The sequence below is a fragment of the Lepidochelys kempii genome, chromosome 12 (genome assembly GCF_965140265.1).
Source record: "Lepidochelys kempii isolate rLepKem1 chromosome 12, rLepKem1.hap2, whole genome shotgun sequence".
Taxonomy (NCBI): Eukaryota; Metazoa; Chordata; order Testudines; family Cheloniidae; genus Lepidochelys; species Lepidochelys kempii.
Genome location: NC_133267.1, coordinates 24,735,935 through 24,763,347, shown reverse-complemented (window position 1 = coordinate 24,763,347; position 27,413 = coordinate 24,735,935). Strand labels below are relative to the sequence as shown.

Below are 27,413 nucleotides of genomic sequence, written 5' to 3'. Positions count from 1 at the left end.
TGCATCGAGGCCCTGCAGTTCTGCCAGTCTGACTGCCCTGTGCATGGGTTGGAAGCATTTCAGAGAATGTTATCATATGCATTTTCATATAATCAGAAAACTTGTTTAGGTCCTGTCTTGTCAGTTACTGGTCTTCTGTCTATTCTAGATAGGTTACTCATATGGTCTCTCTCACCATCGTATCTGACCACCTCACAGTCTTTAATGCATTTATCCTTGCAACACCCTGTGAGGTAGGGAAGAGCTACATTAGGAGGAAAATACCCATTTTACAGACAGGAACTAAGGCCCAGGATCATGCAGGAAGTCTCTCTAGGAGCAGGGGCTTGAACCCAAGTTTCCCAAGTCCTAGAGTAGTGCCCTAATCATCTGGCAGTCTTTCCTCCCTGTTGTTTTCAGCATCCTTTACAAAAAGCCTATACATGCCTTGTGATGGCTGAGTTAACATTGTAGGAAACTTACATTTTGTATTTGCTGACTGTTTTTATTTTAAATGTGCAACTTTTACATTGAAAATATTCTATAAAAATGTTTGTTCAAATATGTAAGGAGCAGAAGGCTATTCTTGTTTACTAGTATTAAGTTCAAGCTGATATCATTTTCGTCTCTATAGATTGCAATTGTGTCTCATAGGTGGATCATCAAAATTTGCTCTAGAGTGAAAGAGGGGATTCAATCTTAATGCTTGTTTCTCTCTAGGCCCCTCTTGATCAAAGAGTGATATCTGAACCAAATTGTTATGAGGCATATAATGAAATCTTTTGATTTGGGCAAAATAAGTGCATACACTCAAAAAAGAAAAGGAGGACTTGTGCACCTTAGAGACTAACAAATTTATTTGAGCATAAGCTTTTGTGAGCTACAGCTCACTTCATCAGATGCATTCAGTAGAAAATACAGTGGGGAGATTTATATACACAGAGAACATGAAACAATAGGTGTTACCATACACACTGTAACCAGAGTGATCAGGTAAGGTGAGCTATTATCAGCAGGAGAAAGGGGGGGAGGGGGAGACCTTTTGTAGTGATAATCAAGGTGGGCTATTTCCAGCAGTTGACAAGAACGTCTGAGGAACAGCGGTGTTTTTACCTTTAGTCCTTTTGGTATGATGTCCATCTGTTTGCATTTGGAAAGGAAGATGATGTCTGTCTGTATCTGTACGAGTTTTTTCATGAAGTTGATAGATTTCCACTCCATACGGCTAAATTCAATGCCTTGCACAATGACATACAATGTATATGCACTCAGTTTACGTTAACACTAAATTAGCACTAAAATGTTCTCGCTTCTTTACTTGATTTAGCTTAACATTATGAATAGTTATAACTACACTAATATTTTGTATTTGAATATTACCTTCCTTCTGAGGATCTCAAGGCACTTTAAAATGTGAGAAAGTATTATTAAATTATAAGATCATCAGATAATATTTGCATCTTCATATATGTTTGTATAGTACCTAGCAGAGAGGGGACAACCCTGATTGGGGCCTTAGGACAGTATTGAAATAATTAGTAATTTTTGTTTTGCACATGGAGAAACTGAGACCTAAAAAGGGGTTAAGCAGTGGTTTTCAAACTTTTTTTCTGGCTACCCAGGTGAAGAAAATTTTTGATGCCCGCGACCCAGTGGAGCTGGGGATGAGGAGTTTGGGGTGTGGGAGGGGCTCAGGGCTGGGGCAGAGGTTTGGGGTGCAGGGATGAGGGCTGTGGGGTGGGGCCAGGAATAAGGGGTTCAGGGTGTGGGAGGGGGCTCTGGGCTTGGGCAGGGGGTTGGAGTGCAGGAGGGGGTCAGGGTTGTAGGCTGGGGGTGCAGGCTCTGGGGTGGAGCTGGGGATGAGTGGTTTGGGGTGCAGGATGGGACTCTGGGTTTTGTGGGGGCTCAGGGCTTGGGTAGGCGGTTGGGGATGAGCGGTGCAGGAAGGGGCTCAGGGCTGAGGCAAGGGATTGTGGCATGGGCTTACCATGGGCGTCTCCTGGTCAGTGGCGCAGCGGGGGTGCTAAGGCAGGCTTCCTGCCTGTCCTGGCACCGCAGACCGTGCTGCGCCCCGGAAACGGCCAGCAGCAGGTCCGGCTCCTAGGTGGAGGCGTGCAAGCAGCTCCACATGGCTCTCGCCTGCAGGTACTATCCCTGCAGCTCCCATTGACCGGGAACCAGTTGGCTAGTGCTCGGGGTGGGGGCAGTGTGTGGAGCCAGACTTGCTGCTGGCCGCTTCCGGGGCGCAGCGCAGTGTCAGATCAGGTAGGAACTAGCCTGCCTTAGCTACCGTGACCCAGTGCCTTATATTCCGTGACCCAGTACTGGGTCCCAACCCGCAGTTTGAAAACCACTGGATTAAATGACTTGTCTAAATGTACCTCAGTGACAAAGAGGGACATAGAATTAATTCTTTCTTCCAGTTCCTTGCTTTGCCTCCTTAATAGTTGTGAAATATTTTAATCATTTCAAATGATTTATTGAATTATTTGCTTACGAGCAAGATTGTAAAAAGGTATGTTAATTTTAAGAGCTTTAAATATTGATTTTCCAAATCACCAGAGGGAAAGAGCACCATAGTGAATCAGGTGGCAGAATATATAGATAAATTAAATATATACAAATCAGCAAAATATTATGGTATTCATTCAAGGATTATTAAAGAATGAGCCAAGAAAGCTGCAAAACCTGACATTTATTTTTGACAACTCATAAAGAACAATTGAGGGATTCCAGGTAAATGGAGATTAATCTAACTTCAACAATAGGTTAAAAATGCCACTAATGAGCAAAAAATAAAATGATAAAAATCCACTCAGATGAGATTAACTTGATGAGCAATACATAGTAAAGCAGCAAGTGTACCCCCAACCCTTACACCACACCCCAGGCCTGGTACATGGCCTCAGTATTCTATTCCTCCATACCTGGGACATGACATGGGTAGGGGTTCCCCCATTTCTTGGGGAGGGAAGAGAGACGGGGGGACAAGCTCCAACTGTAAACTCTCAGCCAGTCTTTCCTTCTGGGGGCATCTTGTGGGGCTGGAGCCCCTTACTTTTGTGGAGGAAAAAGAGGGAGAGCTGGGCCTTGGAAGCCCATAACCTGTCCCCTCTGAACAACAGCATTCTTCTGCTGCTAGCTAACATATTTGGTCCTGTACCTTGTGTGTTAGAAGTCCAGGCTGCATTGCTGAAGGTTCAGGGTTCAAATTGTGCTGTTCGTACATGATAGGGGAGGGATGTTATAGTTGTATGGAAGAGGATTTTTTTTTACCTTTCCCTTTAAAGATCAGCAACTTAGGAAAATACATTAGAAAAGGTTAAGAAAGTTATTTAGGTTGCAAAAATCAAACACCCAAAAGTTAGACGATGCTAAGTTTACAGTTATACATGCAACCTTAATTTTGCCCACTTGTTTGTATGCATTATGATACTGTCTTTAAATAATACCCTACTATTTTTTCCACAGTACCTCTGTCTCATTCAGTGCATAGGTTGAACATTACAAAGGGCAGAATTACGGTTGCACAGGCAACCATAAATCTGGCATTTCCTAAAATTTGAGTGCTTGACTTTGCAACCTAAGTAACTTTTTTTTAACATTTTTGTATGTAATAAAGAATAGGCCATGCCACAGAAACTTGAAATATTATTTGACTCACTTGTCAGTTTTGTGGATGGAGGGAATGCAGTAAACATAATACAGCAATATTTTAATACAGCTTTTAGAACAGTCTTGCATGAAATTCTCACAGAAGCTAGACAAATGCCTTTTGAAAATAATATTTTGGCTTCTGTTAGCCTTGGATTCCCTTTTTGGCTCTTCCATTGATTTGTGACCTTGTGCTAGACAGTTAACTTCCTTCTGCCTCAGTTTTCCATTGTGTAAAATGAGAACAATACCTACCTTTATAGGTGGTGTGAGTGACTGTGGGGAAGAGAAGTGAAGTGGAGGACGAAACACTCTCTGTAGCACTGTAATCTGTGCCTGTGTTTCCTAGCAGAAGTCTGGAAAACTGCTCCAGGAGGAGCTATACTGCCAGCGAGAGAGGGTCAACAGAGCAACAAGAAAAGGAGTACTTGTGGCACCTTAGAGACTAACCAATTTATTTGAGCATGAGCTTTCGTGAGCTACAGCTCACTTAGGATGGCATCCTTCTCTGGGTCAGTTTAGTGCCAAGCTAGGAGAGACCACGGAGGACAAAAATAAATTACAGAAGGATGTGCAGCGTATAAATAAATGAGTGCAAATCAGTACAATAAGATTTAATTAAAATAACATTCAGAATCTCAAGATTGCAGAATGCTATATAGAAAGCAGTGATTCAGAGAAAGATGCATACAGTGTGTTTACATTGGAACTGTAATCATCGTGTGAATATAAATTGCTACTTCTTTTTTTAACTGAAATAAAGTATTGAAGTAAGTAAAACTTGAATAGGTGCAGTTACATTTCTAATCTTTCCTCATGAGTAAATTCTAAGATTTTATTGCATTGCTGAAACATTTAATATATTAGAAAGTAAATAGTTTCTCTTTAATTAAACAATTATTGGAGTTTAATACAATTTTGATTTAAATCTGATTTTAAGATTATGGAAGAAAATAATTATTTTATATTAACTGCAGTTTTTAGCACACCTATAGTAACATATTACAGGGAAATGTAACATTTTTCTGAACATGAACATAGATTGTTCCTGTCACTAGGGGGAGTCTGTCTTCTCTTTTCTTGATAATATTTCTGTGCTCCTGTAAGTGTCTCTCTCTTACTGTATCCTTATGGAAACTTATTGTTGTCTTGTGGACCTTATCTGCATCATGGATGCCCTTTGGGGAGAATGACATCTGCTCTGATTGTAATAAGAGTGCTTTGTGCCTGATTTATATTCTTGGTTCAGAAAAAGCCCTCTAATGAAATTGGAAAAGCATTTGGCATATTTAAAATAAATACCTTGTCAAAACTGTACAATATTTTACTCTCTTTATTCCATGTTTCTGTATGAATTTGATATAATTCTTTCTATGTCCTGTGATTGAGCATTGTGATATTTGGTTATTTTAACAGTGATTTATGTTTTGGAATTTTCAAATCTCATAGTTTTGTTATGCAATTTTTATAATGTGTGAAAGTACAATCTACAGTTCTATGAAGTTTTAGATTAATTACTGCTCCATTTTGAAATCATAGATGACCATTATGGGAAAATTAAAATATCAATATTCTTGTTTTTTTACCAAGTAAATTACTTGAATTATAATCTTCAAAGAGTATGTTATGCCTAATGCTTTTCAGCATTTGAAATAATATTGGAGAAAGCAGCACTGTACTTGTTTTTTGAAGTATTATACTTGTGAAATTTTAAAACGTAGGTAGGTGCTGCCATCTAGTTTTTCATTGATAGCTTTCTTTTTCTGTTTACATTTTCAGTTTATGTAGTTAAGAGCTTTGTTTGTTTTTGAATGCTTTAAGCCAAATTTCCTGCTCTTTGTTTGTGTTTCTTATTAGTCAGGCTGCTGCTACATGCATAAATGAAAAGTCAAAAATAATGGTACTTTCAGTAATCTGAAACTGGTGGTAAAATTACAGTTCCAGTGTATACCAGTGAAATGGAAATGTGAGTTGTAGATTAAAAAAAAAAATCTTATATGCAATGTTAGGCCCTGATTCTATAGATGTTTTACCCATATACGTAACCTCTTTAAATGCAAACATACCTTAATGTTAATGTTTTGTTTAATGAACTGCCTTCATATCAGTGAAACTTAGCATAGAACTAAAACTGTCAGCAAGGATCTAAAGAGTCTTCGCTGTTAATTCTTTGTGATGTTTGCCCTGCATGTGACAGTGTTCAAGTTTTCTGTGGGAATATTTGGTCATCAGTGATCAGCCTGATGCTTTTCTGGAGTTGGTTAAATCTTATTTCAGTCATCACTTTTGAGAATTAAATTTCTGATAACCTTAATGAACTTTCAGATAATAGTAGGTGCCATGTAGTCAAATGGTAATGTATTCATACCTTCTCTTTGCAGAGCATTTTGAATTGTTATGGCTTATCTTTACAGACAAGAGCATTCCCAATCCTATAATTTAGTTTCATGAAGAGTTAATATAACCCATATCCAGTGTTTTTCCACAGTGAGTAACTGGATCTCTTTTTCAAGTTGTCTCTCTTCATTATGTTATTTAAAGAAATACTTGTCCATGTTAATAGGTCCCAAAATATACCTATTTTAAAGGTACCTGTTGTTCTGTTCTCCCTAACAATAAAAAAAAAATGTTTGTAGAGTATTTGGATATTCCTGGGAGAAGGAAATTTAACCTTGTTTGAATGCTGAAAGGTAAATTGCCAGCATGTGAGGAGAGATTAGTACTAGATGTGTCGGTGGGAGACCAATAGATATGGTGGTGGAGGGTTGACGGTGCTTTTTTCTGTGAGGTGTAGGCTAGAGTTGACCATCTTTCTGCCTTTTGTTCACCTTGGATATATAATTCTTCTTTAAGAAAAAATTAACCACTGGTACATGTAAATTCTACTATTTATGTACTTGGAATATTCTTACATAGCAATTTAAACATACTTAGGGTAGTACACACACACACACAAACTACATTAAAATAACATTCTTAAGGTTCCAAATAAAAAGTTAAGAAATGCTAGAATGAAGGTTTCCTGTGTAACCTTAATTAAATCCCCCTTGTGCATATATGTGTTATGATAGTCTTTAGTTATGTGATCACATACTGTTTTTTCCATAGGACTCCAACCTCATTCAGTACACTGGAGGGATTGTGCTCACTTAATGAGCAGTTAAATATTTTGTTTTATGGTCATTATTCAGTATGTGAAACCAGGCTGTATTTATAGCACACTATATAAACAGTGCTCTGAAGACAGAGTTACTAATTCCCTCAAAGGATTTTCTGTGGTAGACAACGCTATATTATCTGAATGCTTCGCAAACAGTAATGAATTGATTTCCACAACACCTCTGTGAATTGAACGTGGTGGTATTATTCCCATTTTACAGATGGTGAACTGAAGCACAGCGAGATTCAGATAAAAATATACATTAATTTTAGATGCCCAATTTGAGACACTTAGGACGTGATTTTTCTTAGTAATTAGCATTATATAGCACTTTATATTTTCATAGCACAACTCCCATTGAGTTCACTGCCTGAGCAGCGGTCCCAGGGGCAGCTGGAGCAGCTGCTGCTTGGTAGTCCTGGGATGGCCCCCGGCCCCTCCCCGAGCAGTGGCCCCCTGGTCCCCTCCCAGTAACCGCCACCCCCAGCAGCAGTCCCGGGAGCAGCCAGAGCAGCTGCTGCTCGGCAGCCCCCGGCAGCAGTGGCCAAAGCAGCCGCTGCTCGGCAGCCCCCGGCAGCAGTGGCCAAAGCAGCCGCTGCTCAGTGGCTCCCGGCAGCTGGTGCTGCTGGCAACCTCCTGGGGAGGTCCCTCCCAGCAGCAGCCCCTCCGGGTGGCACCCCAACAACACGCCCCTCCCCCCCAAGGTTTAGTCAGGGGTATTTTTAGTAAATGTAATGGACAGGTCATGAGTTGTGAATTTTTGTTTATTGCCCGTGAGCTGTCCATGACTTTTACTAAAAATACCTATGACTAAATCGTAGCCTTAATCATAATGCATATGCAGAAGGGGGCTGAAGTAAGGTTGCTCAGGCAACTTTAATTCTTGCATTTCATAACTTTTGGGTGTTCGACTTAGCATCCTTAATAATGTTCTTTTACCAGAAATTCTGTCATGTAGCATTATATTGACACCCACATGGTTAATCACAGAGCTGGAACCTTTAGAACCACCACACAGACTTTTGTCACTTGAGCCAATGGAGTAACTTCTAGTAGAAGTAGGTTGTTACCCTCCAGGTAAAGTGGCACCAATGGGCAATGAGACACTTTATTAGTGGATTTCACAGATGTTTGCTGACAGCAGAGGAATGGTGAGACTACAGATTTTGAGTTCTATTCCTTGGTGTGGAAGGGGAGTATACTTTAGTGGGCACAAACTCTTCTGCCCATTTCCCTCATGCTTGACCCTTCTGCCCTGTCCCCTCCAACCAGTCCCAGTCCTTTCTCTTCCCCACCGCAGGCTCCCATTCTCCTCACCTACCCAGTTGTAGTCTCACCCCTCTGAACACCTGTGTGCTCTTGCTCCCACTCTCCTTGCCCAGCCATTTCCAGTCCTTCTATTGCTCTTCCCTGGTTCCTTGTGCTCAGTCTCCTTGCCCAGCCAGATCCTGTTCCTTCCTCTGCACTTGTGCGCTCTCTCTCTCTCTCTCTGCCTCCAGTCATATACCTTCTGGCTCCCATACCCTGCTTCTCCGCCAGTTCCTCATCCAATCTCTGCTGAGCATGTGTGAAATACAGTTTGTCAAAGGCTTATGACTTGGTCAAATTCGGATGGATTTTCATGGTCATGGCAATAGGGCACATCCCTGACACAAAGGTCATCTCTTGCCAAATTTCAAGTCCTCATTCCAAAGCCTGGGGCACTAGAGCATTCCAAAGAAAAGGTCTCTAGAATTTTTTTTAACGTAAGTGAAAAATGTATTTTTCTCTAATCACATTCTTGGTATTGGCTGAAATTTTCCGGAAGAGTTCAGGCTGAGGCAGACCACTGTTGTGGAAAATTTCAGCCCAGACAGTTAATTTGGCAAAGTTATAAGCAATTGAAACCAGGGTCTGATTATGGGAAGTTCTGGGCAGCCTTAGTAATAAGCAGTGCTATCAGCCTCACCTATCATGAATTTATGGTCTCTCTCTCCCCATCTGAGTGGATATATCTGTTATATCTATTATAAAGCTCTGTAATCACAGTGGGCACTAGTTGGCATCCTTCTTGGCTATATCAGCAGAGAGCCTGAGAATTAATGGTCATAGATACTGAATTTACCTCTCCCCGCTAAAGAGAGTTCCTAGGTAAAGGTTGATGCACATTGCCAAGGGAGTGTGAAAAGCTTGCATGGATGATGCATATGTTGTATTTGTTCTGCAAATAGTCAACTTATATTGTTCAGGGATACCAGTCTTGCATCTTTTGTAAGTGTTACGTTACTTAAAAACAAAAGTCAGATTTTGCTTTAGAAGATAAAAGGAGGAATATATTAAAATGTGCATTTATTTGTTGCTGCTGCTGCCGCCTTGTGGAAGGTTCAGACTATAATAAATATTTGGCCACATTGTCAACAAGGATCTCGACACGTACAGTTTTGTCTGTGTGTTTGAATTTGCCTATGTGAATCAGGTAATTAGATGTCTAATTACTTTATTTGCATTCACAAATTGCCCTTTGATGCAAATTTTACTTTTTGTGGTTTGCATACTTGGAGCCCATTTTGGAAACTGGGCTTTCTGTATTTCTTACAAATTATTTTATTCTGTCAGTGTTGTATGCTGCATGATAAATTTTTATATGTAGCCTAAAATGTACATAGAATTAAATCACATTTTGACTGTTGGTACATTTTTATTGTTAAGACTAGGTTGTAAATTTATTTGGTAGTAATGTCTTAGATTTATCTCCTCAAATGAAAATAGGCCACTAAAAATAATGGGCATTTCGGCTGCCTAGGACAATTTTATTGCTCGTCATTGTTAAAGCATTCCGCTGAGGGAAAAATTGTGAGTAAGTCAGAATAATTTTCCTTCATAAGCTTTTAACAATCACTTTTCTTTTATTATGATAAAGAATAAGTATAATCTAATTTTTCAGAGTTTCATCTGAGCAGCGCACTAGATGTATCATTGGTTCTGGAAATATTTGGACTTAATTTTTTTTACAGGTTAAAGGATGAAGGAAAGGGTTATTTTTGATGTGGATAGGAACGATGATGATGATCTAGACGAGGAGGATGACATTGAAGATAACTTTACCTATGTTGATCTATCATTTGGTGATCTCAAAATGCAGTACTAAGTGGCATATTCTTTATGTACGAAAACATTTGATAGTATTTTCTGCATTTCTCTTTTGCATATTTTTAAAAGATTTCATATACTTCTGAGAGGCAGATGTCCAAGAAAACTGTGTGGGCTTCCTTCTTTGAGTTGCCTTTACCTTTCAATCCATTATTTCCTCTAAATCCCTCTCTCCAGTTCACCATACTTGTCCTTATTTATGCACGGACATATGGGAGATTCTGAAGTCCCTATCATTGTAACTCTGTGAATCAAGAAATGCTTTGTTAATAATGCATCCAGCACCTCTCTCTAAAGCAGTGACTCCCAAATTTTATTCATTCATGTACCACCACCTTATAAATTGTTGTGAAGTGAATTGATGGAACTCCAAGATCATACATTACAATTTGGAAGCCCCTACCTAGAGTTGAACGTTATTTTTGCCCGGTTTCCCCTGGACTACTATATGGGAGTTCAAGTTAAGATAGAACACACATTTCTCACCAGGAATCTTATAGCAGGTTCCTTACATAATTGTGTAAATGTTTTTTTCATATTAATTTTACTTCACTTATCCTTTTTTCTCTTTTTAAATGTTCTATCTGTGTTAAGTTTTCAAGGAAAATACTGGACAGAGCCAGTGCATGACTACAAGATCAGTATGTACTCGTTACAAATATAATCTAAAATTTTTAATTTAGTGATGACATCATGTGTATGCCATATTATAACAGCTGTAATGCATCCATGTGACACAAAATGTTAGTGAATTTTTCCCCCACTTCACATTGTCCTTTTTTCCTATGCTCTGCTGTGTTATGCTAACATATTAAGATGCTTTAAGCAATAAGAAACACTTTTTCAAAATAAAATGGTGCATGTTGCTGCTCACATTCTCACAAGTATAGGGAAGAAGATACACCTGGACATTTTTATCTGTATATGAATAAAATAATTATCTTACTGGAGGTATAGTAATTTGATCATTTACATATTGCTATGGAGTAAAAATAAATTATGCTTTTTTGGTAACTTTCTGTAGAGGTTAATTATTAGATACTCATTTCATCACTGTGTAAAAGAACCTTTGTACTTTTTGCATCTTCAGTAATTTAACATGAGTGCATTTAATACTTTTTCTGTTGTGATACTAGCAACCAACTTCTGTAGCCGCATCTCCTGTCCACCTTGGACTTCCACTGCAACCCAAAGTTGTACAGTCGACTGCTACATCAGTTAGTGCTACATCTACTGCAACCTTACCTGGAGTCTCCACGCTGTCACACACTACAGTAAGTATTAAAAGTGCTACCAGCACAACACGAACAAAAATGAATGCCGATGCAACCAGTCATATAGGTAAGGCTTTCTAAATGAGTTTTGGTGATAAATATGAATATACTACTTGTATTACAAACAGAAAAAAATGAGTTTTACCCATAAGTTTATTTTCCACATATAGATAGGGCGAAACTCACTGCCGTTGGAGTTACACACACTAATGTTAGTGGTAAATTTGCCCCTCAAGCTCTCTAATGTGAAAGAGCCAGATTATACCACCCATATTCCTGTTTAGTAATACATTTCTCTTTGAACAGTTCCATTGAAATTAAAGGGATCACTCAAAAAGTAAAGTAACATGAGTAAGGTGTGATACAGTTGGGCCCTCAAATTGTAACCTTAGGGAAGAATATTTTCTTGTTGTAATAAGCTGCTAAACTCAGCAGTAGAAGGGAAGTGTAAGTTTGCAATCTGGGGGTTTTAAAGCTTTATTATCGAATAAAATATATTAAAAAAGATAATTATCTGCTTTTTGATTATAACAATGTTATCAGGTATCAGTAGCTACCACAAGTGCTCAGAGCTTAATTAAAACAACAGTAGCAACTGGAACCCCAGCAACTCAACAACCTACGGTAATTTTTGGAGGACAAACCCCAGCACAACCCCAAGGTCAGCCTCGATTGCCACTTCCACCTCATATGACAGCACAAGTACCAGCACAGCCCCAGGTCATACCTAGTTCTCCTGTACCAGGGACTACAGTTGTATCACAGGTTTGTATGTAAGTTCTGGAATGTTTGACTGCTTAGAAGAATAATAGGGGTTTTGTTTCTTGGTTACATGTGCGCTTTTCAGTTTTATTTTAATACCAGGAAGAGTTTTCGCACCAACCCAATTCCCATAATATCCTGTTAGTGTCATCCTTATACATTCTGTAAAGAACACATATTAGCTAATTGTAATGCCTGCTTTGAGGGACTAGCAGTGATCTTGACAGTTAACTTGGCCAAGTTTGTCCAAGTGTTGTGCAGTGTAAGGAGTATTTCTGTAACTGGAACAAATAGACCTCTAATTGTACTGCTGAACTCCATTATTATAATGACTGTGTGCCTGCACAGGTTGTTTTATAATATCAGTGGCCTTGTCCTGAGCAGATGGCAAACTGACTGTTTTAAAGGTCATGGTGTATTAGGATTAGAGCATATGTTATAGTAAACTGATAAAATAAATTGGGGTTTAGACATGATAATATTTGAAATGTATTTATTTATTATTTGATTTGATTGGCACAGTTGATGTTATACTGAAGTAGTAATTTAAAAAGTTAAAAAATAGGAAAGAGAAACTGTGAATTCAGTATCGGCCATCTCAGTAATTGCTTGGATTTTTGACATATTTCATGATGGTTTTTATCAAGTAAGGTTACAGTTCCATGAACCATGAAGTATATAATGAATGACAGCATATTGGACATGAAAAATAAATATTTCTATGATTAGTTTAGTTAGTAACTGTATGGTATGACTATTAGTGATTAAATGGAAGTGAAGAGAGCACCAAACTACAGCGGCAATAGCCAAATAACTGAAGACACTTTTCAAATTGCTTTTATTTGGATAAGAAATGTTCTAGTTTTCCCATTATTTACATGTATTAGTCTATGCAGTGAACAATATCAAAAGACTATGTATATCTGATTTTTTTTTTAAACAGGAAATGCAAGAGAATGTGAAGAAATGCAAAAACTTTTTAGCTACCCTGATAAAACTTGCTTCCCATAATTCACCTTCTCCAGAAACATCCCGTAATGTGAAAGCTCTGGTTCAGGATTTGCTGGTAAATATTAAGCTGTGTTAATTGTATATTGTGCATGCTGTTTATAGATGCTGAAAATTGTTACTGTATTTGATACTCATCTATTTTTAGCTTCTGCGTGCAATAAAGTAATGTTGAAAGGTAAAAGTGTTGCATAAAAATACAGTCATACAGATGTTTCAGCACTGAATGCAACCTCACAATTTCATTGTTAATCAAGCTGTATTTTCTTTTGTAGTAGGTTAAAATGCTGATTAATGTCACAATATTTAATAAACATTATTAACAATACACTTGTTTTGATGGATAATATTTTGATGACATTTATTTAGAAATATAATAAATTAAATATGTTTTGTGAGAGCTCTCTGTGGCTCTGATCCTGTAAGCTGTGGTCTCTTATATCACAATTAAAGTCCCATTCAAGTAATTTGGCTCTGTATGGATGTAGGGATCTGCCTTTCTGGAGCAGCTTGCAGGATCAGGGACCAACTGAAACATTTTTCTAAGTCGTCACTAAGGCCAAGATTCTGTAAACAGATCCATGGGAGTCTTTTTGCAAGAGTGGGCCCTGAATGCCTATGGATTTCAAAAATTCCAAACTTAAATGAAATGACTTATGTGACCAAAATAGTGTTTTCGGTAGATGGAATCCACATGATTGGTCCTGCAGAAAAACTGACTTTTGGTAGCCTCCAGTACTACAAATGTTTCAGTGTACACTACAGAACAGAATACACTGCAAACAGACTTTATCAAAGGCTTTGACAAATCATCAAGCTTGCGTTGTTTGTGTATGCCAAGGAATATGCACCTGAAAGAAGATGATGGTCTTGAATTGATCATCAAGGAACCCTTGCACATTTTAAATATTTTGATTTGGAAAGTCTAAGACTCTTTCCCACATAAAAATGATCCAACAAAAATATTAGTGGTTCCAATAAAAATTAGCTTGAACTTTTGAAAGCTAATAGTTTTAAAGAATTTAAGTTTAAAACATTGAAAAATAAATATAGCAGGTATATTTTGTTTCTTCGCTATTATACTAAATTAACCACAGAGAGGCTCAAGAGTGGGATAGCTGAATCATTAGACAGCCTATAAGTATTTAACTAATGATAGTTTAAGAAACACTAAAAATGTACTTAGCTTAAATAGATCCTTCATCTTCAGTAATAAACATACATACATACATACATACATACATATTTTTCTATTTTAAATCAGACTTTCAAAATTCTACTTGTTCACTCATTTGAGTGTTGTTATTTTTTAACCATCAAGTAAAGTATCTTTTTCTTATCCTGATAGATTTTGTGCCAGGGCTAGTAAATGTTATGATAGTTTTTCAAGGTTGTTTTTAAACACCAGTTTTTGGATTAGTATTTTAAAGAAATCACTGTCTGAAAGTAATCAACAGAATGGCAGTATTGAATAAACACTTGCATGTTTGTGGGATCCAGTTGTTTCTTTAAGTTTCTTTAAGCATCCCTGAGGGAGTTGCATACATAAAGATCACAGATTCCTCAGTTCTGAGAAGCACAGTATATATAATATAAATTACAGGTTTCAGAGTAGCAGCCGTGTTAGTCTGTATTCGCAAAAAGAAAAGGAGTACTAGTGGCACCTTAGAGACTAACCAATTTATTTGAGCATAAGCTTTCGTGAGCTACAGCTCAATGAAGTGAGCTGTAGCTCACAAAAGCTTATGCTCAAATAAATTGGTTAGTCTCTAAGGTGCCACAAGTACTCCTTTTCTTTTTGATAATATAAATTAGTTCTTGTTAGTAAGATTTTATAGCTGTGGATGAGTTTGAGGGACTTTGAACTTTAAAAGTCCCTGTTGATTTGTAGCTTATCTATCTAGCTATATAAATATTTCCACAATGTTAGCCTGTACTAGTATATGTTCTCATTCTTTGGGAAAACAGGAAAATCCCAAATAGTTATTTTTTTCTTTCCACCCTCAGGATGCAAAGATTGATCCAGAAGAATTTACAGGCTGCCTTCAGTCCGAGCTGAAATCATCTCCTCAGCCTTATCTAGTACCTTTCCTGAAGGTGAATATAAATATTGTTTAGATCTTAATTTTATCTACCAAATAGGCTTAATTACTTCAGGTTTAATTTTTTTTTAGACTGTACAAACTAGCACACAATACGTAATCAGTTTTATCTGTCTAGAACATTTTTGTTAAGATTACATAGAAAAAGAAGACAAACTCTAATTTAGAAACATAAATATTCTGTGGGTTACTTGAAAATTATATTCCTATATTTAAATGGAAAATGTGAAGAAATGGGTTGTCTTTGGCAGCTTTATTATATTACAATTAATATAGGTAGTTAAAGACAACCCTCATGACTTTAGGTATCTTATTGTTGTAATGGGTTTTCTATGATAAATAAACATGGTATTGTCTATAATAAAGTACACCAGTCAGATGTGGTATGGTAGGTTACTTCACCAGTATGTTTGTAGTACCCATGTTGAGATACTTTTTTTGAGTGCTTTTGTCTAGTCTACATAAAAGCGATCAGGTACATTCAGTGTACATGGCAGTGTGTAAGGGAGATTACTAAACTCTTCTCTGGAACATGCTGTTGCTTTTTGTTGAAATAATTGATTAGTAAATTCTGTCAGGGTGGTCCTCCTGGGGCAGGGCTCACCTATAATGAGGAACATCTGGAGAAATATTATAAAATGTGGTATCAAATGAGATTGTTTCTTGTACCCCAAAATTAGCACATGCCGTTAAATTTTGCTTGCCTTACTTATTCAAAACTATCATTGACTTCCAGCTGCTTACTTATCTGAGCAGAGTAAGCAGAATTTGGCTCTGGTGCTCAACATAAGCTTCTAGATGTAAATCATGTATGTTTTGTTGTTCACCCACATCCTAGTTATCATAGTTTTCTGTTTTTCTCCCAACTTGCAATCTGTTGGTTTAGGGCAGAATTTGCTCTCATTTTTTAATTCTTCCTTCCCTGCTCCTTTTCCTTTCCTTTCCTTTCCTTTCTCTTCTCTTCTCGGATATAATTAACTCTTTATTTTTACACTATTCCCTGCTTTCCTTCTTCAGCCATCTCTGGCAAAAAGTTTTAACTTCTTCCCTTTCTTTGAAGTCATTTCTTGGCAACAACAATTATGTTTTTAAATAAAAACCAGAAGTTAAAAGTGACTACAGCCCGGGGTAAGCGCTGCAAAAGCCTGCAGCTGTCTGGAGGAGCACTTCAAAAGAAGATAATTTAAAAAGTTTATTCATAAAATACAGTGTACTCTTTTAGAACTTTTTTTGGATGAACCAGTCTGAACATGAAGCACACAATAACACACTTTTCTAATGAAGTCACTACAGTACATCAGTAATAATACAGTATACATCTATTGCCCTAAGACACACACAATTAAATCTTCTTGCTTTAGGTACTCTATGGGGAGAGGTATCTTACTGCAGTCCTTGGAGGAGTGCAGCTTACTTCTGCCAGCACACAGTAGGAATGGTGCTCATTTCTGCCCTTCCGCTTTTCCCCATCCACTTTTTGTTCCTCGCAGGATCTAAATCCATGCTTCAGGTAGTTCTAATGGGCTGCTGGTTTTGGGGCCTTAATCCCCTATGTGGTCAGATTAGGATAGATCATAATCTAGCCCACTGTGTTGACCAAATTCAAAATTAATAACTTGTGGTGAGATCCATGCTGAATTTTCCCTCTTCATATAAAATATGAAGAAAGTTAAAATGTACAAGTTTATTTCTCCTGAAGTGCTAGACAGGTCATACAACTGGTTTTAAAGATTTATGCTTTCCAGGGTGTGTGTATACATTTCAAAAACACTCTTTTTTTGATGGTTTAGTAAGTTTGATTTTTTCCCCATTTTTCTTCTTTTTATTTTTTGTATTTTTTTTTTTTTTTTTTTTAGAAAAGTCTGCCGGCATTGAGACAATCTTTATTGAATAGCCAACATTCGGTTTTGCAAGGACAGCCATCTCAGCAGCCGCTTCAACAAACCAAGCTGTCACAAGTTATACCTCAACCTGCCTCTGGAAGTATTTCCTCTAGTGTCACAACTCAGACAGTAGGAATAAGGCAACCAAACAGCATTTGCACATTTGTATCAAATACAGTTCAGCCTCCTCATGTTAAACTAGTACAATCAAATCAGAGTTCTCAACTGGTAGGTACTAAAACTTAAAGGAAAACTTCTAAATAGGTTGAATAGTGGTTTTAAAGTTACTCTTTATTTCCGTTATTACATTCTAATTTGGAAATACTTCTGTTTTTCGTTATCTTGTCCTTCTGATATGGCATGTTAGGTATTGATCCTACAAAGATTTACTCACATACTCACCTTTATGTACTGTGAGTATTCCTATTAATTTTAATGGAAGTACTGACACTTTATAAAGCTAAGGATGTGCATAATTCTTTGCAGGATCAGGGCTTTCATTTCTGGGAATTAGAGATTTTTATATAGTTACAGTGGATACTTACCTAATTATAGCAGTATAAGAGAGCTAGCTTTTTAAGACACAGGAAGAATTAAGATTTTAAAGATGATCATATGATCATGTAATCAGTGTTAAATTATTCTGCTTTGATTAGATTTTAATTTTATTTAAAACAAAAAAGGAAGGGTCCCTTTTTAAACTCTTCTGTACATTTTTAATTCGAAAACTATGAAGAAGAAAAGAATTTTACTGTACCAATCAGCTTGGTCTAGCCACAATACCAAAATGTTGTTCCCCACTCTTGCTGACACGGAATAATATCCTACTACATGCACACAGCCCCACTGATTTCAATGGGACTGCTCATCTAGTAAAGTTCTACTCACTGTGGCTAGTAAGGGTGATTCCATTGGGCCCATAGTATGTAGCATATATGGCCTTGTGTATGTATTTTTTCAGTTTCTACAATATGACAGTTCTGTATTGTGAATTGGTAAAATGACTGTTCTTAGGTATATGTTTTAATCTCATTTGGAGAAATTAAATGACTGCTGTAGTCTCATGAAGTAGCAATAGCTGCAGAGGCAGAAGGTTGCATCTTGACTTGCCAGAAAAAGTGTGTTTTCTGGAAAAAGGATGGAAATACATTTAGAAAACATAGACAAAGGTTTTATTATATAAAGAAGAGCTTTATATAAATCTATACTTCTGTGTCTGTTGTTTATTAGTAGTATGGCTGATTGAACTGAACTGAACCAGGTTAACCAAAGCCCTGTTATATCGCCTAGATTGTGCTATATTGGTTAAGTCAGCATCTGACAACAATCATTTCACTAGGTTATCTGAGTTACCACAACAACCACTATTCCAATTACAGGCAGACACTGAGGTATGTGTTCCCCAAACCCAGAGCACAACAAAGACCCTTGTCCAGATTGCCCAAGACAGTGCGACAGAGGAAGATTACAGCTGGCCTGCCTAAAGCTGACCAGTGCTTCGGGAGAAAGCTTGCCGGGCTTCAGATTCTCTAGACTTGGAGCTCACCGAAGATAATTTCAGGTGGCTTTGCAGACTGTCCAGCTTTAAAGGGGCAGAACTACTTGGAGTATAGCCTCTCTAGAGCCAGCCTGTCTACAGAGTCATTCAGTGCCTTCGACTCTTGATTTTTCTGATTTTTACAAAGGAGTCAGAGTTTGAGGCGTCTCTGAAACCTTTGGACAATCATGGTTGTAATATATAGCTATTCTATAATATAGGTGTTTCAGGGCTCCAGCCTCACTCAGTCTCACATCCTGCATTGAAGCAGTAGACTTTTCTAAAGTCCTGCATTAGCTAAACTCTGATTCTGTGGAAGTCTCTGGTCAAACTCCCATTAGCTTCAGTGGCAACAAGATAATGCCAATGCTGAGCAATCTTGAAAGTCCCACGCAGAAGCTGTTTCAGTTTGCTGTTTTAAAGTATTTTGTGAATTTTCCCTCAAATTGAAGTTGCATCAAATAATAAGAAAACAGTTTTCTTGTTTTCTCATTTAAGAAAGGGATATGGAACAAAAATTTTATGACAGCATCAAGATGTTGCCGCAAAGCTGAAGTGAGATTGGTAGCACCATTTTAGATGTGTGAGGGGATGCTTTAGTATAAATTTTCATCTGAGGGACCATGTACAGTTGTGGTGCATGAATGTAGAAATCAGTAGGAGACAAAGAAAACTTCAGTTTCAAAATAGTATGATGCTGCTGATGGATCAAAGAGGAGGTAATGATACCTCCTTTGTAAAGCACCCTGATATCTGTGGGTGAAAGACCGAGGTGGTGGTATTAATTCTTGATAGCTAAGGAAAGCTGGAATGGAATGTCTGATTAGGTTTTCCTTTCAATACTGAAAAAATATTGATGAGTGACTAATGTGATGAGCCAAAAACCTATTTGTACACCTGTATACTTGATCTAAGCCACAGTGTTCAAGGTTTGAGTAAACTGTGAATACTTTGGGGCTGGAACTGTGTATTCGTGTATGTGGACAGTACTTAGCACATTATGAGTACTACAGGTAAAGAATAGTGATAGAACTGTGAAACCAAACGGGAAGTTTTCCATATTTGTTGAACGTATTGAAGCTGTATGTAACATATCTAGTGGTGATAATCCAGCTGTGTGTTGCACTGTATGTATTGTATTTTTCAGGTTAGATTGAGATATCCTTGCGATCAAGACCAGGCTTTTTTGCTATTGGACAACTTGGCTGTAGAATTAATTTTTCCTTTCAGTTTTGATTCATTTGGGTGTAGGCATATGATTCATATTCACTTGCTGTGTTAGGTATGGACTTGCTGATAGAATAGCTGATAAAAGAGGAAACACTGCAATATGATAACAAAGGGCTTCAAGAAGTATAGTCAGTTCTAGGGTTGGACAGCAAACCTGAAGGTCTCTAATGGCAGTAGGAATGTTAGCTTTCAGACTGCCTTTGGTAAAAATCTTAGTTTAAACACAAAGAAATATAAATGTGTAACCAACACACCTCCTGGGTGTGGCGCTCTGTCTCATCTAGTGGCACCGAGACCACTTAGAGAGATATTAATGAGCCTGTTCTACAACCTTAGCTAACAGCCAGTTGGCTTTTAGCTCATGCAGTAGAGGCTCATGCACTAAGCTCCAGAGGTCCCAGGTTCGATCCCACCTGCTGACGACTGGGGTCTGTTGGTGTTACAAATGTAATGCTTGTGTTCTGAGTTCTTGGTTAGAAAATGTGTGTTTATGAAAACAGTGCATATTGTGAAAGCAGTGCATGTTGCCCAAAAGAGATAACTAGGATTTACTGGCAGAGGTGGATTAGGGATTTGTGAGGCCCTGGACCAGAGCAAGTGGGAAGGCCCCTCCCCACCATTTCCACCTGCAGTCCCCCCACACACAGACCCCCGTGCTCCTTCTGGGGAAATGGGGTTGGGGTGCAGGGGCTTCCCCCACCTGCCCGGTGGGTTAGGGTTAGGCAGGGAGCAGAGTTTGGGTGCGGGGGCTTCCCCTGCCCACCCGGTGCTCCTGCTGGGGAGCAGGGTTGGTACGCAGAGGCTTCCCCTGCTCCCTGGCAGGAATGCCAGGCGGGTTGGGGGACGGGCGTGCCCATTTTTCCTGTCCCCCCCTAATTGGTCGGGGCCTCTGGACATGGGCCCCGTTGGCCCAGTGGCTAATCCGCCACTGCTTACCGGAACAATATTTGCTCTGAGATATTTCTTAACCACTATGCCAGCCTGGGGAATGCTGCTAAATCAGTGGAATAATACGAAATTAGAAGTAAAATAAAATGGCAGACCATGGATACCTGATCATATGGGGATTTTGCTTTTCCCCAACCCACACTACTCTACTGAAATCTTTGGTTTTGGGTCTTTGCTGTTGAGCTGGTGGATTCTGAATGCGTTTTGGAGATTCAGTGGACACCACTCTCCTCTACTTTCTCTTTGGAAGACAGCTGGGATTGATCATTAGGTATCTACTGGTTTAAAGGAAGATTAGAGGAAGTTTACTGAAAGCGGTAAAAAAGTGGCTTGTATTAATGAACCTATTCATATAGGTCCTGTCACTGAACTAAAATGAGCGTATAATAAATTTGAAATGCAAATAAGCAGTGAACAGTAGATATTCAAAAGGCATTAATGCAGAAAGAAACCTAGACATAACAATGGACTGGAAATTTGATACATATTTGCAATGTAAGCCAGTGGCAAAAAGACAAATGTGAGTTTGGTGCTATAATATTATGGACCATTGGGGTGGCCTTTATCCACCAATGGTGGCACTTCCCTAAAAATACAACGTTCAGTTTTGGGTACCTTAATATATAAAAAAAAAAATCAAATTAAATAGAATTCAGAAAATAACAAAAATGGTGATTAAGGGACAGATTTAAGAGGAAAGATTAAGAGAATTAAATAAATATAGCTTGGTCAAACAATGACTAAAGGGGAACATGAAAAACGTTTACAAATATTTTAAGGGTTTAAACATTAAAGTAGGGTGATGAATTATTTAGTGTGATCCAAAGGAGTATAAATAGGGATAAAATTAAGTGAAGTAGTATTTCGGCTGAATTTAAGGGAAAATATCCTTACCATAAGATCTGTTACTAGGTTGTGGAATAGTCTCCCAAAGGAAGTGATGAAAGGCCCATTGCTTGAAACGTTTAAAAATAGATTAGAGAATATATTATAGAGAACAATCTTATAGTAAGTGGGAGAGGAGTTAGATGGCCTAATAGTTTGGGGTTTTTTTCGTTTCTGACTTCACCGATTCTTTGAAAGAGTATATCCAGCAACACAATATTGATCAAGGTGGAGAAAAAGAACTTTTTACTAGAAGATGCTGTCTGTTTGATTTTTTTTTAATTTTCTTTTTTTATTAATGTGAGGGGAGAAAACACAATTGCATATGCAATTTTACAAGCATCATTTCTGAGGCAAGTTGTAAAAATTTGGCCCCGGATAGCAACGTTAATGTTATATATGAAATCTAAACCCACAAAAGCAAGATAGAAGTGAGTTAATGCTGCCAGATTACATGATAGCTAAGGTTTGATATGACATTTATTTTCAGGAGTGAGTAGACTGATAAATCACAAGTGGCATAGCCACAAGTGAGTTAGCAAGTATTTACTCATGAGTGAAGATAAATGTCATATCAGACCATAGCCATTCTGTACTGTGTGCATATACAAGTTAAGTGGCTTATTTATTTCTTCCACAATATTTTCTCACTTAATTGTGAGAAAAATATAAAAAATACCAAACAGAGAATATTATATTCAGAATTGTATCATTTCCAGTGTGTTTATTTCCTATGCTGTTGCCTTTATTGCTATGTTTTGCATGTAATGGTGTGAAAACGTGGTTTGTTAGTTCAGCATGCTCAAGCTGCTGGCTGAGGTGCTTCTGTGTAAGGCTTGTTTTAATGCACAAAGGACTGGATTGTAACTTTACAACCCAGGCCAGCTAAGCAGCCAGCATATAGCTGTGTTGCCACAGGAGGTTGTACTATGCTCACTCCCTGCCCTTGCCTGCCAGCTCTCTGCCCACCTGCTTGGGAGGGGGAGTAGCAGCTTGCTATTAGATGCTCTTTGCCATGTGTAGGCTATGCAGATAGCATGGACAGGGAGTAATGGGGTTCCCTTTCTTTTAAATTATTTTATTTTATTATTTAAATTTGGCGATACTTTTTATTTTCACTTTATGTTTTCTGCTTTCCACCCTAGTATATTTATCCTCTTTTTATACTCACTTTTTATACCCTACCTCAACTGAAAGTTTTCTTAGAGAACTGTCTGTTCTCTGGACCCTCTTCTCCACTCCTGTTGTTCCTGTTGCCCATACCCTTTCTCTCTCTGTTTAGCCACTATCAATAACTGCCTGGTCTTTGGTATTAAACCTTTGCAACTCTTTACAATCTGTCATTTTACATCCTTTCAGAGGAGAGTAGATTGTCTCCAGAAATGAAAACAGGTATTGACATCATAGAGAGGAGAAGTTTACTCTTATCACCAGAGTAAAACTTAGTTTGAAAGAATATTGTAAGCATGGTGACTAGAGAGAGGTGTGGTTGAGAAAATTAGCTTTTCTGCCTTTCAGATCAGAGTCTTCTATGACATTGTGGACTGTCTTCCTGCCTGTTAAAGCACACTTGTTCTACATCTAGTGGTAATTCTTCCTCTGCGTCAAGATGCATTCAAATCCAGTTCTCCGTTCTCTTAGTATTTTCAGTTACCAAGCTCCTCTTTTTCTTCTAGATCGTACTTTTCTACCTTGAAGTTTGGCTGATGCTCTGATGATAATTGTCTTTAATGACTCTTCCCTATTCACTCATTGCCTGTCTTGGTTCATCCAAATACTTTAAAGGGAGAAGTGTTTCTCTTGGGCAAAAGGAGCGTTCCCAGATACATCCAGCTGCTCTGTCTCCCAGCCTCCTTTTCCCTTCCGTGTCCATAAATGTAGCTGCCTCCTTTTTCATTGAATTTTCTTGTTCCCTCCCATTTTTCCTGTTTTTGCAAGTTGGTTTCCCCACCTCTGTAATATTGCTTGTGTACACAGTTATGATGACTCCTCATCCATGCATGTCTTTGTCTCCTCTCAGATTGACTATGGCCTCCCACTTCTCCAAATTCCAGCATGTACAGAACGGTGCTGCCTGTCTTCTCTCACGTACAAAGATGCATGACCACACATAATGCTCATCCTTTTACTCCTCCACTGTCTCCTCATTAATTTCAGGCACAATTCAGAATTTCCCCCCTTGTTTTGCAAACTCCATGGTCTTACTTTAGCCTACCCCACCAACCATGTTTCAATCAGTTCCTTTTCACACTCCCTCGGCTTAACTAGTCCCAATCTCCTTCCCTCTTCCCATGATTTCACTGCTTATGATGCAGGAACCTTTTGTTCAATTTCTGGTGATGGAAAACTTTCCTTTATCTTCCTACCGCCGTTCCTTCTCAATCTATTTTCAAAACTAATTTGAAAACATAATTTCTCATTTTCACTGTATTTTATAACCCTGTAAAATTCTTTTTTAAGTCCGGGGTTTGGCCTGTATAGTAGTAAGGTGTTCTTGGGTACAGTTTGTAAGAATAATGCTGATGAGCCAAACAAAGATGCATTGTTTCCTGTTTGCTCCATGTAACATATTAAATTAGGTTGCAATCTAAACTGTAGTACAGTCTTCTGCAGGAAATGTTTAATAATTTTGTATGAGAGAGAGAGGAACTGCATCAACTTTAAAGGATGGTAATGATACAGCCATGACTGTGAAGGTTGTATGAGTTGTCATGTCTTCAGGACCCTGAATTGTCTGTATAGCTTTATCTTCAACCAGTCATGGCTGTGTCATTACCATCCTTTAAAGTGGATGCAGTTCCCCCCACCCTTCTCAAACAAAATTATTAAACATTTCCTGCAATTTTTTAGTTTGTTTATGGATTTCTTCTCCCTCTGAGAAAGCCACGTGTACTCGACAGTCTGCTGTTCTACATCTGTGCTATCCTGTTCCTGATATCATGAACATGTATTTTGATGATATTGAGATGTGACCCTTGCAGATTTTGTTGTTCTGTTTTTATTTATAAGGGATCAAGTTGAAAGGTTCTTATCCCATTCTGACTTAATTGAGAATTTCAATAAGGGCAATAGGCTTTGGCCCAAGATTAACTGAAGCAATAAAATTCTCTGATTTTAAAAATAAAAGGTACAAGTTAAAAGCTGACATAGTGACTATAAAAAGTCCCTGTTTCCCATTTTTGTGTGTGTGACTGCAGGTCTTGCATAACCACTTGAGATTTAATACAATGAAATACAATATTTTTGGATCAAGAAAATGACTTTTTTGCCAAACAATCTTTGTGGTTATTCTTTTTCAAAAGCATACTGCTGACATGTTTGTGTATATATATGACAAAAGTCCTATTTATGTCATGTATGTGGTTGTGTGTACGCACACACTCACACAGACATACATACATGACATAAATATGACTTTTGTCACCAGCTGTCTGTGCTTTAGAGACCCACATGCTTATATTAGTAATTATATATATATATATATATATATGTTGTGTGTATTTGTGTATAGAGTATAATATAAGTATACTTTTTTTTTCAATGATAGCAGATTATCCAGTCAACATCTGCTCAAACTGTGAAACGAAACCCTGCTTGCCAGACTACCCAGATTAGGATGCCAGTGGTAATAACTCAGACCATTAGACCACAAGGTATGGGTTTAAATGTTCTAGTGAGCTTATGTTACATTTGTATGAATTTCATTGTAATTTTATTACAAAGTAGTAGCATGGGAAAAAGTTAGCATTGACATTGGCAGGCTTGACATTACCTTTTACTTTTTTCCTGGCTGAAAATGCATGTTTTCACTATATCATTTTGACATATTTTTCAGTCTGATATAGCTAACTGTTTTGTAACTACTAATTTAGGGCCACATCCTAAATTGCCCAGGTTTCACTCAGCAGTTTCTTGTGTGACGGTTGGAATGAAGTGAGGGATTTGGTTTTTACTGTTTTATTGTATGACTGTTTCCCCTGGTGTGGGAAAGAGTTTCTTCACTGTTCTGATGCAGCCCTGAGAATGCTTTGGTTTAATCTCCCTGCTTTATCTCTCACCCTTGAGGCCACACATTGTAGCCACTGTCTTTCCAGCTGCAGAGGACCAGGTAGGACCCCTTTGAGAAACTTTTCAGCTATATGCCTTTCATTTGCCACCAAAGTCACTTTTTGTGATGCCAGAGACTGAGTGCTGCATGCAACATACCTAGCCACCAAAAGTCTGGGGTGCAAGAGACTAGGTATTGAACCTGTGTGTTCCATATAGCTGTGCAAAGATAGATTAAGGGACTGGCTTATTCTCTCCTCCTTATCTCCCTAGAGATTCTTGTTGTGTTTCCCAGCACCCCTTTATTACTTGCCATCTTTAACCTTGTTTCTCTTTACAGTTATCAAATATCTTTTTGGATGCAGGCAGTTAGATAACTGCATATTCGTAATGGTATACAGAACGTGTAATCTTAAGGTCTTCAGTCTGAATCCAGTCTAGATTGGGAATGTCTACAATCATTATTGTCTGTCTGATGAGTAGTTTGGTCCCTCCTGTTGCCCATGGGCAAGTATATACATCCTAAACCCGCCATTACGATTAGCAGCAGTTGACACTCTAACTGGCCATTCACTTCAGAGAGGCCAAGGGTTGCCTGGGCCTGGAGACTGGTCTGTCTTTTCACTCTTGGGACTACTTTTTCCAGTCAGGGTTGAAGTGAGTTAAAAGAAGTATTGGATTGACATCACTGACACTATTAACACAAAAATTATTTAATATGTCATGAGAGTGCAAGCTTTCACACTCGAATCCTGATTGGTATACCTTAATGTGAGAAGGTTAATTTGATTTCCATGCCCATTCAGTTCTTGGCCTCTGTGCTGAGAATGCCAACAGTGGTGCTAGTGGTAATGGAAGTTTGCATGATCTGGACATCTCTCTGTTAAACTGTGGCTAAAAAACACATTTATTTCATGTAGCCCATTGATTGGCCATCAGGTGGTAACAGGTGATAGTCACAATCTTGACTAAAGAATAATTCTTAGCATTTATATAAAGCTTTACACATTCAAAGCGCTTAGAAACATTAATTCTTAAAACTCCCCTAAGTGAGATGAGTATTGTTATCTCTGTTTACAGGCTTGTCTGCATGTAAGTTATACTGCTTTAACTATCTCAGTATGGTTAAAACAGTACAACCCCCTAATGCAGTGGTTCTCAAAGCCGGTCCGCCGCTTGTTCAGGGAAAGCCCCTGGTGGGCCGGACCGGTTTGTTTACCTGCCGCGTCCGCAGGTTCGGCCGATCACGACTCCCACTGGCCGCGGTTCGCCGCTCCAGGCCAATGGGGGCTGCTGGAAGGGCGGCCAGCACATCCCTTGGCCTGCGCCGCTTCCCACAGCCTCCATTGGCCTGGAGCGGTGAACCGCGGCCAGTGGGAGCCGCGATCGGCTGAACCTGCGGACGCGACAGGTAAACAAACCGGTCCGGCCCGCCAGGGGCTTTCCCTGAACAAGCGGCGGACCGGCTTTGAGAACCACTGCCCTAATTCTACCCAAACTGGGTAGAATTAGTGGGGGAAGCAAAAGTGGATGGGAATCTGGGAGGCAGTGACCATGAGTTGGTTGAGTTCAGGATCCTGACGCAGGGAAGAAAGGTAAGCAGCAGGATACGGACCCTGGACTTCAGGAAAGCAGACTTCGATTCCCTCAGGGAACGGATGGCCAGGATCCCCTGGGGGACTAACATGAAGGGGAAAGGAGTCCAGGAGAGCTGGCTGTATTTCAAGGAATCCCTGTTGAGGTTACAGGGACAAACCATCACGATGAGTTGAAAGAATAGTAAATATGGCAGGCGACCAGCTTGGCTTAATGGTG

General features: G+C 38.6%; 1 protein-coding gene across 10 annotated transcripts in view; it reads left to right on the top strand.

Annotated features, from left to right (window-relative positions):
- The window catches only part of LOC140896301 (transcription initiation factor TFIID subunit 4-like), a 200,623-nt gene that overhangs the window by 15,247 nt on the left and 157,963 nt on the right, over nt 1-27,413 (top strand). For 7 of the 10 annotated variants that reach the window (XM_073307898.1, XM_073307897.1, XM_073307895.1 and 4 more), the window contains exons 3-8: nt 11,059-11,196; nt 11,740-11,961; nt 12,902-13,024; nt 14,974-15,063; nt 16,925-17,179; nt 25,099-25,204. In XM_073307898.1, the coding sequence (XP_073163999.1) occupies nt 11,059-11,196; nt 11,740-11,961; nt 12,902-13,024; nt 14,974-15,063; nt 16,925-17,179; nt 25,099-25,204 (934 nt within the window). The remainder of the gene's footprint in view (nt 1-11,058; nt 11,197-11,739; nt 11,962-12,901; nt 13,025-14,973; nt 15,064-16,924; nt 17,180-25,098; nt 25,205-27,413) is intronic. The other 3 variants (XM_073307896.1, XM_073307901.1, XM_073307900.1) reach the window with 3 other exon arrangements.